At 38.9% G+C, this 16,566-nt stretch overlaps 1 protein-coding gene across 1 annotated transcript in view; it reads left to right on the forward strand.

Annotated features, from left to right (window-relative positions):
• Positions 1-16,566, forward strand: part of DNAH7 (dynein axonemal heavy chain 7) — a 251,476-nt gene that overhangs the window by 100,460 nt on the left and 134,450 nt on the right. The window contains exons 29-35 of the mRNA XM_047084071.1: positions 2,204-2,452; positions 5,096-5,245; positions 7,792-7,974; positions 8,310-8,486; positions 10,559-10,690; positions 12,469-12,693; positions 16,208-16,405. Of these exons, the coding sequence (XP_046940027.1) occupies positions 2,204-2,452; positions 5,096-5,245; positions 7,792-7,974; positions 8,310-8,486; positions 10,559-10,690; positions 12,469-12,693; positions 16,208-16,405 (1,314 nt within the window). The remainder of the gene's footprint in view (positions 1-2,203; positions 2,453-5,095; positions 5,246-7,791; positions 7,975-8,309; positions 8,487-10,558; positions 10,691-12,468; positions 12,694-16,207; positions 16,406-16,566) is intronic.

The raw sequence follows: 16,566 nt of genomic DNA on the forward strand, positions 1-16,566 counted from the left end.
GTTGGCATTGCTCCAATCTCGGCCTCCACCTTTACATGGCCTCCCCTGGGTGTATTTGTATTTGAATCTCCGTCTCCTTTCTGCTACAAAGATAGCAGTTATTGGATTTAGGGCCCAGTATAACATTTTAATTTACCTAATTATATCTGCAAAGATCCCATTTCCAAAAGAGGTTACATTTTGTGGTTTTTGCATGGGCATGAATTTTTGAGAGAGACTAAGATGATTAAAATACCACCACAGTGATTAAAATACCTTTGAACTAAGTTTTGTATGTGATATTGAGGTATGGATTAAAGGCATCCTATCTTTATCTTTTCTCCATCAAATTGTCTTTGTTCAGAATGAGATGTTCAAATGTATGTGGGTCTCTTTGTGGACTCCCTGTTCTGTTCCACTGATATATTTGTCTATCATTATAGTAATATGACACTGCATAATCAGTCTTGAAATCAGATAATACTCATCTAACATTTTAACTTAAAAGTATTGTAAAACTGTAAAATTTCTAAAAGAAAACAGGAGAAATATTTTGTGACTCTGGGGTAGGCAAAAATTTCTTAAACACAGCACCAAAAGCACAGTGCATAAAACAATAAATTGATAACATATACTCATCAAAATTTTGAAAGTTTGCTTTTTGAAAGACACTGATAAAAGAATGAAAGACAAGTTGCAGTCTAGGAAAAAATATTTGCCAATTAGATATATGATGAAGGAATTGTATGCAGAATATTTAAAGAACGGTTAAAACTTGCCATTAAGAAGATAAACCTATTAGGGGTGCTTGGGTGGCTCAGTTGGTTAAGTGTCTGACTTTGGTTCAGGTCATGATCTCACAGCGTGTGGGTTTGAGCCCCACATCGGGCTCTGTGCTGACAGCACAGAGCCTGGAGCCTGCTTCACATTCTGTGTCTCCCTCTCCCTCTGCTTTCTCTCTGCTTTTCTGCTTTCCCATGCTGTCTGTCTCTGTCTTTCAAAAATGATTAGATGTTTAAAAAAAAAAAAAGGGAAAGAAACCAATTAAAAATAGACAGAAGATTTGAACAGGTACGTCACTAAAGAACATCCACATAAAGGAAATAAGCACATACAAAAAATGATAGTCATCAGGAAGTGCAAACTGAAGCCACAGTAAGATACTGCGACACATTTATGAGTGGGGCTAAAATTAAAAAGACTGGCCATACCAGGGTGCCTTGGGTGACTCTGAGGGTTAAGCATCTGACTCTTGGTTACAGCTCAGGTCGTGATCTCACAGTTGGTGAGCCCCGCATGGTGCTCTGAGCTGCCTGCCAGGGTGAAACCCGCCTAGGATTCAGTCTCCTCTCTCTCTGCCCCTCCCCCACTCTCATGCACACGCTTCCTCGGGCTCTCTCTCTCTCTGAAAAATAAATACATAAACACTAAAAAAAGTTGAAAAGACAGACTACTAAAAGTATTTGGGTAAATTTAAATAATACAACCACCTTGGAAAACAGACACTTTCTTAAAATATTAAAATCATAACCATATTACCCAAGTATTCCACTACTCAGTATTCACCCAAGAGAAGTGAAGGCATTTGTCCATACAAAGACTTGCATATAAATGTTCATAGAAGTTCTGTTTTTAATAGCCCCAAACTGGAAACAATGAAAGTGTCCATCAACAGGGGTATGGATTTAGAAACCATTATACTTCAATGCAATGTAATACTTATATGCAGTGAGCTATTAGCAGATGCTGTCACATGCACAAATCTCCAAATCTTTATGCTGAATAAAAATCAGAAAAAACCACATCCATAATGTGTAACTTCATCTGTATTAAATTCTAGGCAATACAAATAAAAAAAAAAAAAGGTAACAGAAAGGAAATTAGTGGTAACTTGGTGATGGAGGTGGGAGGTGGCAAGGAGAGAAGGTAAAGAGGATTACAAAAGGTCACAAGGTGACTTTGGGGAGTGATAGATAGGCTGATTGTCTTGATTGAGTTGATGGTTCCACCTATCGAATTGTAACACTTTAAACATTGTTCATTGTATGTTAGTCTTGATACCTCTAAAAAGCTGTTAAAAATACTGTTGCACTATTTAATGGCTCTATTTCCATCAGTATTAAATATGAGGATGGGAGGAATTTCATCATGTGTACCTATATGTGTGTGGAGAGAGACAGGGTATTGAATGTATAATATAAATCCCCAAATCATTTGTCATCAGGGAATCACCTCAGATTTGTTTCCTGGTGTGAAATTACCAAAACCAGATTACAACGATTTGCTAACAGCTATCAAAGATAACTGTGAGTCCATGAATTTGCAAATGACCAGATTCTTTTCTGAGAAGATACTTCAAATATATGAGATGATGATTGTGCGTCATGGTTTCATGATTGTGGGAGAACCATTTGGAGGGAAAACCAGTGCATATCGCATCTTAGCAGGAGCACTAAATGACATCTGTGAAAAGGTAGGTGTGGTATTAATGCATTAATTTATTTATGATCAGCTTTGGGGAAGATAGAATGTATGGTCATTTAAAATGATATCTTAGTGGAGGGGCTCCGGGGTGGCCCAGTCAGTTGGGTATCCAACTCTTGATTTCTGCTCAGGTCATGATCTCACGGTTCGTGGGATTGAGCCCCACATCGCCTCTGCAATGGCAGCAGGGAGCCTGCTTGGGATTCTCTCTCTCTTCTCCTCTCCTGCTTGTGTGCTCTCTCTCTCAAAATAAATAAACATTAAAAAAAAAAAAAAGATACTTTAATGTAGCAACTTAAAATCGTGGAAAAAATGAGTCAAAGGGAAAATACTACTAGAAAAGTAATATGAAGCTATTAAGTTTAGCATATAAAGAATATACCATAGATTTGCCTGTCAACCTTTTATTTCTTTTCAAATTTTTTTTATTTATGAAGGTAACACGTTTGTTGTAAAAAAAAAAAAAGTCTGAAAATCCTAAAAGTTTTCTTTTTATACTTAAAAAAAATTTTAGAGTGAGAAAGAAAGCATGCATGTGGGGGAGGGGCAGAGGGGGGGGGGAGAGAGAGAGAGAGAGAGAGAGAGATGGGAAAAGGGGAAGAGAGAGAATCCCAAGCAGGCTCCATGCCGTCAGTGCAGAGCCTGATGTGGGGGTCCATCCCATCACCCTGGGATCATGACCTGAGCTGAAATTAAGAGTCAGACATTCAACTGACTGAGCCACCCAGGCACCCCTCTTTTTATACTTTTAAGAGAGTATTTTTTATTTCCTGGATGGTTAGTTTTGTAATGCAAACTTCTGTGATTAGCTGCTAGTGGTATTAAAGTGACTGTGCGCTGTGTGTTATATAATACATATGTACATAAATGCAATGAATTCCTATCTTATGCATCATGGTTTGGTCTACTTTGAAATGCTCCTTTGAAAGGAATGAGGCTGCTTTTAATTTTCCAACTAATAAAATTTAATTTCCATCTACTTCTTGTATTTTGAAGAGTTTTGTTTCATTCATTTCAATGTTTATAGCCAAATGGGATTTGTGATCATTATATCTTTTTTTTTTAATGTTCATATTTCTGAGTGAAAGCGTGTGAGCAGGGGAGGGGCAGAGAGAGGGAGACACAAGTCTGAAGCAGGCTCCAGGCTCTGAGCTGTCCGCACAGAGCCTGACGTGGGGCTCGAACTAACGACCGCAAGTTCATGACCTGTGCAGAAGCTGGACACCGAATCGACTGAGCCACCCAGACGCCCCAATGTGATCGTTAGATCTTTCTTGTGGAGTCTCACTAGCCTGTTGCCTTTGAGACAAAAACCTTGTTTTGGTGATAGCAACTTCCTCTGACAATGATGGTAGAGCTTTCCCATACTTCTGGATTTAGGACGATGCCTTCCTTGTCAGCCCCTTGGTGGGCACAGAGAAGTATGCAAAGCCTCAAAGCTTGTTTTACTGCTTAGTGATCTTCCCACGTCTTTATTCGAGTTTGGCGGTTTGTGTCCCAAGCCCCGAGGGGGTGGGCAGAAGGCAATGTTGGGAAGAGTTGCACATGTTACGTTGCTGTGTATAAAAAAAAAAGAAATGACTACTAACGGAGCACAGGGGATTTATAGGGCAGTGAAACTATTCTGTACGATAGTGTAATGATGGATATGTGCCATTGTGTGTTTGGCAGAACTCATAGAATGTATAACACACGAGTGACCCTTAATGTAAACCATGGACTTTAATTAGTAATAATGTATCAATATCAGTTCATTATTCATAATAATATACCAGCCCAATGCAAGGCTTTAATAATAGGGGAAACTGGGCGGGGGGGGGGGGTGGTGGTGGTGAGTGGGCAGAGGGAATCTATGTGAAACTACAGAGATCTGACTTTACACTCAATTTCTCTGTAAATCTAAAGCTACTCTAAGAAAATAACATCTATTAATTAAAAACATGAAAAGCTTATGCCCCAAGGGGTGTTAACATCTCTTGTATAATTCCCACACGGGCTTCAAGGTTCTGGTCAAAACTGACAATCTGCCAATATTAACTTCTCCATTCTGTGAGAATGGAACATGGTTAGATCTTTTAATTTTCTCTCAGAGAATATTTGGTAGCAGGAGTCGGCAATTACAGCCCAAATTTGGCCCCGAGCCTATTTTTCTAACACCAATGAGCTTAGAATGGTGGTAACACTTTTTAACGTTTGTTTAAAAAAAAAAAATGGAAAGAAAGAAAAGAAACAGAGAAGAATATGTGAGCTGCTGTTTGTAACCTGAAAGCCTATAATATTGACTGCCTGACCCTTAACAAAAAATTTTGCCAGGTTTCATTGTTGTTTTAGATTTACAGTTCTGTAAGTATTTAGGTTTATAGCTAATTTATTACTGAGTATTTTATGAGTTTTTAAAACTATGGTAAACAGTATTTGTAAAAATTTAATTTTTTCAGTTGTTCATTGGCACTGTGTAAATACAACCAGTCTTTATATATGGACTTCATATGCTGGAACTTTATTAAATGCATTCCTTATTTCTGGGAGTTTCTTTGTAGAGTGTAGGAGTTTCTACATATACAGTCCTGCTTTTCTATGAATAGAGACAGTATCCTTCTAAATAGATAATGTACTTTTTTTTTCCTTTAAGGGGTTAATGGAAGAGAACAAGGTTCAAATTACTGTTTTAAATCCCAAGTCTGTCACCATGGGTCAGTTGTATGGACAGTTTGATGTAGTGTCTCACGAGTGGTCCGATGGCATCCTCGCTGTCAGTTTTAGGGCATTTGCTTCCTCACCGGTAAGTACTGACACTTAAGCGTGCACACTTCAAAAGACTATGATAGTCCTTTCTGACAGATGTCTGATGTGTTTTTCAGTTGTTCCAAACAAACATTTATATTTCTAGTTCAAGCTCAAGGTGTTTATTTACAACACGGTCCCAGATCGTCTGGCACTGTTTCTGCCAGCATCGGCAGCACCTACAAAGAAGCCAGACGATGCCAGATGCTGGCAAAGATGCCAGATGCTGGCGAGGGCCTTTGCCTGGGTGTGCGGAGAAGAGGGCACGAGAAAGAGGTCAGGGAAAAAGTACTCCTGGGTCTCTTTTTTTCAGGCTAACTGACACAGGATGGAGAACAGCTGAATATCGTGATCCTTTTGCTCCTTCAGGAACGTTCTTCCATTGCCCACTTTTTAGGCTGCTGTCTCTGTCACACCCACTAATTGTTAGGTATATTCCAGTTCGCAGAGAAGAAATTGCAGACCTTTACAAAACAATGTCTTCAAGTTCCAACACTTTTGCCCTACTTGTTCGGAAGACAATGGGCTGCTGGAAAGCGTAGGAGGTGAGGGATGAGCCAGCCTTGCTGACTGCTGTGAGTGAGAGCGGGCATTTACCTACTCCTGGCTTATTCTGCTGAGCAGCGGTTGCCCGCTCTTCCAAGAAAGAGTCCACAGACCAGGAAATGTTAACTTGGTTGCCACATGTTAGCAGGCTGTCCACAGAATGTGATCATGTGGGAGAGAGCTTGCTAAGTCTGGTCTTAAAGAAGAAGGGCCTAGGCTAGAGACACTTAATTTATTAAATCTTTTTCAAGTAAACATTTCCTTTATTCTGACTACCTTACGTCTTGACTTTGGTGCTCTTTATTCGCTTAAGGACCTGTCTAATCATTATTCTTTAATCAGTGTGACAACAGAAAAATGTCATATCTCAACTCTGCTCTTAATGGCTGAAGGAACTTGGGCAATGAGTGACATAAGGATTGGCTTTCATGGGACAGAGATCTTGCCCAGTACCAGGCTTTATTAGTAATTTCAAGGATAAAAGTAACTGAGGCAAACAGACACGTTGGGACCATTGATATAACTTCTCAGTTTCTTTCTTTTCACAGTGGATAAACTCTGGCCCAGATTAACACATGGCATCTGTAGATAATGTATGCAGTTACATTATTTGTACAGAAATAATTATGAGATCTCTCCCATTGTACATCCAGTTACATAGCACATATTACATTTTCCAGAGAGCTTTGTCCCATAAATAGTCTCAGAGAGGTTAAGGAGCTGACCCAAAGTCTCCTAGCTGGTAAGTAGTAAAGTCAAATGAAAAGCAAGGTCTTTCAGACCGTAGAGCCCAACATCTTGCTGTTACATGGTGGTGTTACCCAAAGCGAAGATTAGCAGGCATGGGAAGCCAACAGTGCAAGGGAAAGTTGCTCTCAAGGTGACTTCTGAGGTACGGGCTCTTCTCAAGGTGACTTCTGGGGTACAGGCTCTTCTCAAGGTGACTTTTGGGGTCTGGGCTCTTCTCAAGGTGACTTCTGGGGTCTGGGCTCTTCTCAAGGTGACATCTTCTCAAGGTGACTTCTGGGGTATGGGCTCTTCTCAAGGTGACTTCTGGGGTCTGGGTTCTTCTCAAGGTGACTTTCAGGGTCTGGGCTCTTCTCAAGGTGACTTCCGGGGTACGGGCTCTTCTCAACGTGACTTCTGGGGTACGGGCTCTTTTCAAGGCGACTTCCGGGGTATGGGCTCTTTCTTGCTTCCTGGCTCAGAGAGTGGGTATGGGGTGGCCTAAGCCCATGACAAGTGTACCGTCTTGTAGATTAAAGCAGTTGTCCACAGGGACTGAGAAGGTGTTAAGATGGATCCAAGTCCCTCACCACTTCAACTCAAATCACGTTTGCTGAAAGTGAACCAAGGCAGCATCCGTGTGCCCAAAAAAGCTGATTCGTAAGCTGTGGAAAGTAGAATCAGCTTTTGTACTCTCCAGCAGCTACCTAACCACTCCTTAATATTTGTTGAGCTTTTACTGTATTCCAGACAATGAGCAAATATTTTCATATTTATCATTGTGAAACTGAATCTTATACTAATGTCCCATATCGCCATAAAACCATTCAACCCAAGAGGGGTATGAATGTGTGTGAATTCATTCAGCGGAGGGAAGAAAAAACTTGACTTAGCACGTAAGAGTAATTAATCTGTATGAACATAATATTGCATAGAATCAGGTAATTTCAATGAAAATTCTGTTTTCACTGACAATTATATTTTTTTTTATTTGTAATACTTTCCAAAACATGTTACATGTGAGTTCAGAAACGTTGGAAAAGATGGAATCTTGAGAACAGATGTTATATTCTGTCTTGTCCATGGCACATAAAGGCTTCTTTCGTGACTTTCTCTCCGTACACACATACACACTGTATTCAAAAGACACCTTTACATTTTCATGGTGAAATTAATTTTACAAGTTACATGTTTAAATTTTGAAGCATGGCACTGTTTCCTTACATTATCACTATTAATTTTTCCCTTGTATTCATCAAATGCATATACCAGACGCCAGATAGGAAATGGTTAATTTTTGATGGGCCAGTGGATGCCGTGTGGATTGAGAATATGAATACGGTGCTGGATGACAACAAAAAGCTCTGTCTGATGAGTGGGGAGATTATTCAAATGTCACCACAAATGAATCTTATTTTTGAACCAATGGATTTGGAAGTTGCTTCTCCTGCCACTGTGAGTCCTCAATGTTGACATCTTATACATTTGAAATGTTATAAATGTTTTTATAAGGAACTTTGACTTTAAATGAAACATAATTCATTGTAACAGTACTCTCTCTAAGAACAGGCATAGCTGTTGACCTACCCTGATCAATTTAAGAGTCAGGGATTTTTTTCCTTTTTGTCTAGAACCATTGGTAAAGTCACACATAAAAATTTAGGTCGTGAAGTGACATAAAATTAAGCTTCTTTTTAGGAATTTTCTGCAGGTTTTAAGAAAGGGATATACCACGTCAAATTTCTGACAGAAGCATTACCTTGATGGTAAACAATTATTCTTTTTTCCAGGTTTCCAGATGTGGTATGATTTACATGGAGCCTCACATGTTAGGCTGGAGACCACTAATGTTGTCTTGGATAAATCTTTTACCTGCTGTGATTAGTATTATTCAGAAAGAATTTATAATAGGCTTATTTGACAGAATGGTCCCAGTGTCTGTTGAATTTATTAGAAAGCATACGAAGGTAAGAGGAACGAGAATTTTAAGACTTAAACAATAAGTGGAAAATCCAAATTAGCCAAATATATTCATTTTAATGTCTGTGGTCAATGTCAACTCTCAGGTATTAAGATAACTGTTTTAACTAAAAACCTTTTTCTGATTAAAGTAAAAAGATTTTAACTTATATACTTATTCTTCAAAACAAAGTTTAATTTTATTTATTTATTTTTTTTAATTTGTAATGTTTATTTTAGTTTGAGAGAGAGAGAAAGCACGTGAGAGCACATGAGGGAGAAGGGCAGAGAGGGAGGGGGGTACCAAGGATCTGAAGCAGGCTGACAGCAGAGAGCCCGATGCTGGGCTCTAACCCGTGAACCGCGAGATCATGCCCTGAGCCGAAATCAGCCACCTAACATAACCGCCTGAGCCACCCAGGTGCCCCCCAGAAAAATTTTAAAAGAAGCATTTTAAAGTTTGAGAAGATGTATGGATGCTACTCTCTTACCTCTTAAAAAAAAAAAAAGTCTTAAAGGTCCACTTAACCACATCTGGATGAAAATCCCTAAAAATATTATCTCTCATTTCTCAGAGACTATTATATTCTAGTTTCCATTTTTGTAATTTTCTTTGTTTTTTAAAGTTCCTAGAATAAATCTATATTATAACCAGCAAAGGGACCATTTTTAAAAGTAATTCATTTATTAAATCTAAAGAATTAGATAGTGGGTAATGATGGAGGAACACGTTACTACTCTAGGCCTGCTAAATGAGGAATCCACTATATTTAGCATGAGTGTATCTACTTGTTTAGAGATTACTGTTGTTGACTTAGGCTCTGGAACAAACATAGGGACACAGGGCTGGTATTTCTCCTACTGTTGGAAATCGAAGAGAAGAAGGCACGTGTTTGGCTCACAGTACAGAAAAGGAAAGCGGAATTTAAAAATCATGCCAGTGGATAGTGCCTAAAGAGAAAATGCAGAGAAAAAAAGATAAGAGAGCAAAGGATACAATGCCAGACCTGGCTGCAATCTCAGGAAGAGAAGAGGGCGTTTTAAGAAGCAGGTAGTCAGTATTATGGGAAACTACCAAGAGGTCAAGGCAGAAAATGTTTGGCACATGGCCTTGGATTTGGCAAGTGAGAAGATCATGGGGTGAAGCGTGGCCCAAACATTTTCAGGAAAGAGGCAAGGCTGCTCTGGTAGCTCACTGAGGAACGGGCCGGGTGGGGGTGGGGCACTGGCACAACAGGGGCGGACACATCTCTTCCAAGGAGTGTGGATGTTACAAAATTTAAAAAAAAAAAAAAGGGGGAAAGAAACCTTGAAATTTGTTGAAGATATGAAGTAATCATGTTTCAAAAACAGTTAAACTTGTAGAATAAGCTACAGGTTCCCCCCCCCCCCCATCCCCGGCATTGTCAGAGAATGTAGGTATTGCAAATAAATGAATTTTCCACGTAATAACTAATCTTTTCAATAGCAAAAGAGAAAAAAAAACATGCTTTTATTACAAGCTTCTAAAATGTTCTATGTACTTTTGTCCTCTCTTAAAGAAATTATGAGTTCCTCTTAGCTACTATGTAGTAATGAGTGTCTTATTTTTAGCAACAGCCATTTGTATTTTAGGGGGGCATCAGTAATACTTAGTCCCATCCTTAGAAACTCGGTTGTCATTTCTGCCTGTTTCTACTGGGACAGTGGCTGAAGATGAAGTCAGCTGCTCCTAATCTTCAGTTCCAATTAACTTTCAGAGACTTAATTCTCACACAGTAACTGTGAAGCAATACCCCTCTAAAGGTTGGAGGAGAGCTCGGAGGCAAGAAGACACGTGTTTATGGAGAACTTGCTATGTGATGCATGGTGCTAGGACCTATGTACAGGACAACACATCCAGTGTCACTACACTCTAGACTAGGGAATTAATCCGTGCCTCAGTTTTCCTACCTATAGAGCTAGAATTATAATCATGCCTTTTCATAAGTACTACAGCTATGAGGACGAAGTAAGTTCAATAAATATTAGTTGATGCTATTTTAATTAGTGCCTAATTTAAGTTGATTTGTTCTATAGACTTTTCCCCCTGATTTTTCAGGAATTATCTCCTACTTCAGACACAAACTTAGTCCGATCCTTAATGAATCTAATAGACTGTTTTATCGATGACTTTGCTGATGCAGTCAAAGTGAAAGAGAGAAATGACCGAGAAACGTATTCTTTATTGGAGGTAAGGTCCATTGCCTTTGAATCCTGCTGTAGAAAGGCATCTACTGCTTTCCCCAGTGCTTCCTCATTAATGAACTTCATTTCTCCCCCGGAAATGGGGGCTGGACTGTGGGTGGTAGCTGAACAGCAAGGAAAAAGTCAGGCCCCAAATAGTAGGTCCTTGGAGGAACCTCCTCAACTGGCAGTTCTATGGCCTCATGAGGTTTGGGTGAAACCCACTGATACCCTTATATCTGCTACTGGAATCTTCAGTCACTTAACCAGCCTCAGAAATGATCAACCCCCAAAATAGCAATGACCATTTGATCAGATTCACCTCCCTCCCCTTCAACCTGCAAATCATAATAACTCTTTGCGTTTTTTCCTTGCTTTTCTTGGCTTTTTCTTTTAGGTTTCTTTATTTTGAGAAAGAGGGAGCACGTGTGAACAGGTGTAGGGACAGAGAGAGAGCGAGAGACAGAGACAGAGAGAGACAGAGAGAGAATCCCAAGCAGGCTCCGTGCTATATAAGCACAGAGCCCGATACAGGGCTGGATCCCAGGAACCACGAGATCACAACCTAAGCCAAAATCAAGAGTCAGATGCTCAACTGACTGAGCCACCCAGGTGCCCCATTTTTCTTGAGATTTAAGCGCTTAAAAAATATATATGCATATACAAATCTACATCAGGATTGAGGAAAGGAAGAAAATATGTATAAACGTATTTTTAAAATAGGAATAAAATTATCAACAGACCTTGAATATTCCTTAATAAAAAATTATGTACTGCTAATGGTAGCATTTCTAATGTGGTCAATATGTTGCTCTTATTACTTACATTCTATTAAATAAATTAATTTTTAATTTAGTTTTAAAGAGTTTCTGGACAGAAACAACCTGTGAGTAATCTAGGAGCAGGTGCACAGTGTCGAAGTAGAGTCCACAACTTTTATGAGCATAGTCAAGATTGTGTTTGTTTTGGCATTATAAAGGGGATTTGAGGAGCTCAGTTGGTTTCAGTGTCCGACTTCAGCTCAGGTTATGATCTCATGGTTCATGAGTTCGAGCCCCACATTGGGCTCTGTGCTGACAGCTCAGAGCCTGGAGCCTGCTTGGGATTCTGTGTCTCCCTCTCTCTCTGCCCCTCTGTTGCTCATGCTCGGTCTCTCAAAAATAAATGTTAAAAAAATTTTTTTAAAAGGAAGCGGATTTGATTTTAAAGCAAACTAGTAAGTTTTCTCATTTAGTGGTGGGTCTTGTCATCTACTCTGTTTTCCTGCCTAAGCCTGGTAAGAAGAAAGCTTACAGAATGGCAGTTCTAGTTTATGCATTCATTGCTCAGATTATTACAACAGGTAAATAAATGAATATAAATTTGTTCTGCTTTTACAAAAACACTATCAAAATTTAAATTTAAAAAGCAGGTTTATTGTGGATTGATTATTCCTTATTAAAATATGCCTTCATAAAAAGTTATCTCAATGTTCTTTTTTAATATCAGGGTCCTGCCACTTACTTAAAATTTCATGTGATTTACCAGACTAATCATTCTGAGGTTTCACAATGCCTAGAATTATACTTTGCATTATATTATCTTTGCTGATAGCAAGATTTTTCTAAAACATGCAATTTGGCTTTTAAAAATCTAATTATTATAAAATCCTGAGATAACTTACTATTATATGTTAGTTTATTCATTTTCTTTCAAAGATATTAATCTGGCTGACCTGATTCAAGCTTCAAGAATACATTAAAGTCCTTTTTTAATGCACTCTATCTTCTCATCTCTCCGATGCAGGGCATTTTTCTATTTTCATTGATCTGGTCCGTCGGAGCATCTTGTAATGATGATGATAGGTTGAGATTTGATAAGATTCTTCGAGAACTAATGGAAGGCCCAATTTCAGAACTAACTCAAAATAAGTTTAAATTACTGAGCGGTACGGAACAAACGTCTTCAAAAGCACTAACTGTCCCATTTCCTGAAAAAGGAACAATTTATGATTATCAATTTGTCACTGAGGTAAGAACTCTGAAGCAAGATGTACAACATTACAGCACATAATGGCTCTGGGGCCACCTTGTCACCACTGTTTACCTTGAGAGTCAACATGGAGTAGTAAAGGAAGTTGCTTTGGCTTTGAAGTCGGACACCTCTGGGTTTCAGTCCTAGTAATGCCACTTTCTTTCTGTAGAACCTGGGACTAGTTTATTAATCTTTCTGATTCTTGCTTTTCTCTTTGATAAAATGAGACAAATAATAACACCTGATGGGCCTATTGTATTCATTAAATAAAATTACACATTATGACATCTAGTCCAGCAGTAGGTACATTTTGCTTTAAGATACCTCTTGGAGATTCATTTGGTGCATGTTAGCATATCACAGATGGTAAGAAGCCCTGCAGGGCCGTAGCTGGGTTAGTGTTAATTCAGCACTTCGCAAATGAATTGGACAATAAAACCTGGGTGGTGTTTGTTCACCTGTATGTGTGTGACAGCTGTAAGTACTGTATTGAGGACATTTAAAAATCCATAATGTTGGGGCGCCTGGGTGACGCAGTCGGTTAAGCGTCTGACTTCAGCCAGGTCACGATCTCGCGGTCCGTGAGTTCGAGCCCCGGGTCGGGCTCTGGGCTGATGGCTCAGAGCCTGGAGCCTGTTTCCGATTCTGTGTCTCCCTCTCTCTCTGCCCCTCCCCCGTTCATGCTCTGTCTCTCTCTGTCCCAAAAATGGATAAACGTTGAAAAAAAAAAATCCATAATGTTTAAATATGGAGCTTCAAGTGAAATTGGATCATACTATATCCCCAGAGGGTAATTTTATATCCTCTTCTCCCGTTAATAAAGAGAACACCTTTCTATCTCATTAGTATTTCTTTAATAAACTTATTTTTCTAAGCCTCCGTAGATTATTATCTGAGGACCACGATCTAGCCCAACAGTTTCCTACTGTTAGATGTTGAACTGTTTTGTTGTTTCTTAGTTTTTCTGCTTTGGTGAATATTCCTGTATACAAGCCATGTGTATATATCTGATTTTTTCTTTAAGATAAATTCCTAGAGGGGCACCTGGGTGGCTCAGTTGGTTGAGTGTCAGACTCTTGGTTTTGGCTCACGTCATGATCTCACAGTTTAATGGGTTCGAGCCTGCATTGGGTTCTGCCCTGACAACACAGAGCCTGCTTGGGATTCTCTCTTCCTCCTGCTTTCTGCCCCTCCCCCACTCATGCTGTCTCTGTCTCTCTCAAAATAAATAAATAAACAATAAACTTAAAAAATTTTTTAAGTAAAAAAGAGAAGTTCCTAGAAAAGGAATTTGCTATATCAATTTTTAAATTTTTATGGCTTTTGAGGTATATTACCAGGCTTACCTCAGAAGAGATTCTTCACCCTGTCAACTGCAAGATATTGTCCTTTCATTTTTCCTAATTTTATTTTATTTCCAATTACTAACAATAGCCTGCATTTTCAGAGCACTTTGAAGTTTATTAAGCTTTTCCACAAGCATTTCTATTTGTTTCCCAATATCTCAGTGGAATAAGAAAGATAGTATTATTTTGCAAATCTTCCCATTGAGGAAATTAGGGCTCAGAGATAGGTGATTTTCCCAGTATCACAAAATCTCTAAGGGCATATCCACTCCAGGTTTTCTGACTCTTAACTTTTCCTTCCTCATATGGTGGCAAAAGATCCATGTTAGAAAAGATCATCAAAAATATGAGAAAGAGGGGACCTGTGTGGCTCAGTCAGTTAAGCATCCAACTTTGGCTCAGGTCATGATCTCGCAGCTTATAGGTTCAAGCCCCACATCGGGCTCTGTGCTGATAGCTCAGAGCCTAGGGCCTTCTTCAGATTCTGTGTCTCCCTCTCTCTCTCTGGCCCTCCCCTGCTCACTCTCTGTCTCTCTTTCTCAAAAATGAATATACTTAAAAAGAATATGGGAAGGAAATTGTTATTTTCATCAGTTCTAGAAAGTTCTAGAAATGTCTTTGTAATACAGTTTTCACATGTGATATGAATTCACCATCCTCAAAAAAAAAATCTGTACTATCCACAAAGCACTGTGCCAGAGGGTACAAAAATGAATAAGGCACACAGCTGCCCTTGATGAGTTCATAACCTCTTCAGAAGAGTGTCATGTGACACTCTAAGCCAAAAGAGTGCCATGTGGGAAGGTCTAGGAACCCAGGTCATGTAGGGAAACAGTAGGTCCATCAATGAGACTGGCCTGTGGAACATGTAAAGATATAAGGAAGGAGGGCCTGAATTCTGATATGCTTTAAATGACCAGGAGCTTAAATTTGATTTTGCAAGAATGGAGAGACCAGTGATGTTTTTCTAAGGTGAGAGAGTTAACATGATATCTTTGAAAATTTTTGTTCTAAACACTGTATAGCAAGCACAAATTTTAGTTGACAAGTTAATTGGATATAAAGATGCAGTATAATGTTAAGTCATGATAATAATCTCACATTAAGAAATCTTGTCTATTCTAGATAGTTGTTGCACAGCAATGTGAATATAGTTAAAACTACTGAACTGTATACTCAAAAAAATGGTTGAAGGTATATTTTAGGTATTTTTTTTAACCACAATTTACAAAAATCTCACCTGAAATGATAAGCTGATGTTTGTTATAAATACCATTATAAAAGCATAAGCAGAGGTGCCTGGGTGGCTCAGTTGGTTAAACATCTGACTTTGACTCAGGTCATGATCTCAAGATTCAAGAGTTTGAGCCTTGCATTGGGCTCTCTGCTGTCATCACAAAGCCTGCTTCAGATCCTCTGTCCTCCTCCCTCTCTCTCTTTCTCTCTCTCGGTCTCTCTCTCTCTCTCTCCCCCTCAAAAATAAAAAAATAGACATAAAAAATAAAAAATATTAAAGTATAAGCAACATGCAGCTGATGTTCTAGGGAAATAAGTGCTATATTGGTTAACACTATGGAATAAAATTCTTTACTCTTTCATGCATTAATTAGTCCAGTTTTCTCAATCTAACATTTGGCCAAAATAGCTGATCTTTGGGTTGACGTAATCAGTGGTTTCAGGGCATTAAAAAAACCACAGCATTGCCATTTCATTTTGATTCATATAAAAGCCTCATTTCTTCTCAATTTAGCACAAAGTTTAACTTTCAAATTCAGGGTGAAGTGTTTTAAAGGCTAAAAACAAATGTATAAACATCAGTGTTTTGTTTTGGTCTTGATCTTTGATCTTTTCTACAGTGGCACAGGAGTACAGAGCTTTTAAAAGTATTTTATAACAGGGGCGCCTGGGTGGCGCAGTCGGTTAAGCGTCCGACATCAGCCAGGTCACGATCTCACGGTCCGTGAGTTCGAGCCCCGCGTCAGGCTCTGGGCTGATGGCTCGGAGCCTGGAGCCTGTTTCCGATTCTGTGTCTCCCTCTCTCTCTGCCCCTCCCCCGTTCATGCTGTGTCTCTCTCTGTCCCAAAAATAAATAAACGTTGAAAAAAAAAATTAAAAAAAAAAAAGTATTTTATAACATTCACCGTTTGGCTATTTATTATGAACAGGGAATAGGAAAATGGGAACCATGGGTAAAAAAATTGGCAGAAGCTCCTCCAATTCCTAAGGATGTGATGTTTAATGAAATCATTGTACCAACTCTGGACACAGTTCGATACTCTGCATTAATGGAATTGTTAACCACCCATCAAAAGCCTTCAATATTTGTAGGACCAACAGGAACTGGAAAGAGTGTTTATATCATTGTAAGTATTAGAGAAATCTACATGTTAAAAGGTACATTAATATTCCTAAGAATGTTATTTTGTAAACTACGTGTAATAGTAAACTTCATATTTTTCAAACATTCCAATATTTTGATGTTGTAGCCACGGAGAATTTTTTAGTAACTGCCTATTTTAGAAAA

This window comes from Lynx rufus, unplaced genomic scaffold, assembly GCF_022079265.1.
Source record: "Lynx rufus isolate CCGP_SWC_20201006 ecotype Redwood Valley unplaced genomic scaffold, mLynRuf1.p SCAF_2, whole genome shotgun sequence".
In the NCBI taxonomy this organism is placed as follows: domain Eukaryota; kingdom Metazoa; phylum Chordata; class Mammalia; order Carnivora; family Felidae; genus Lynx; species Lynx rufus.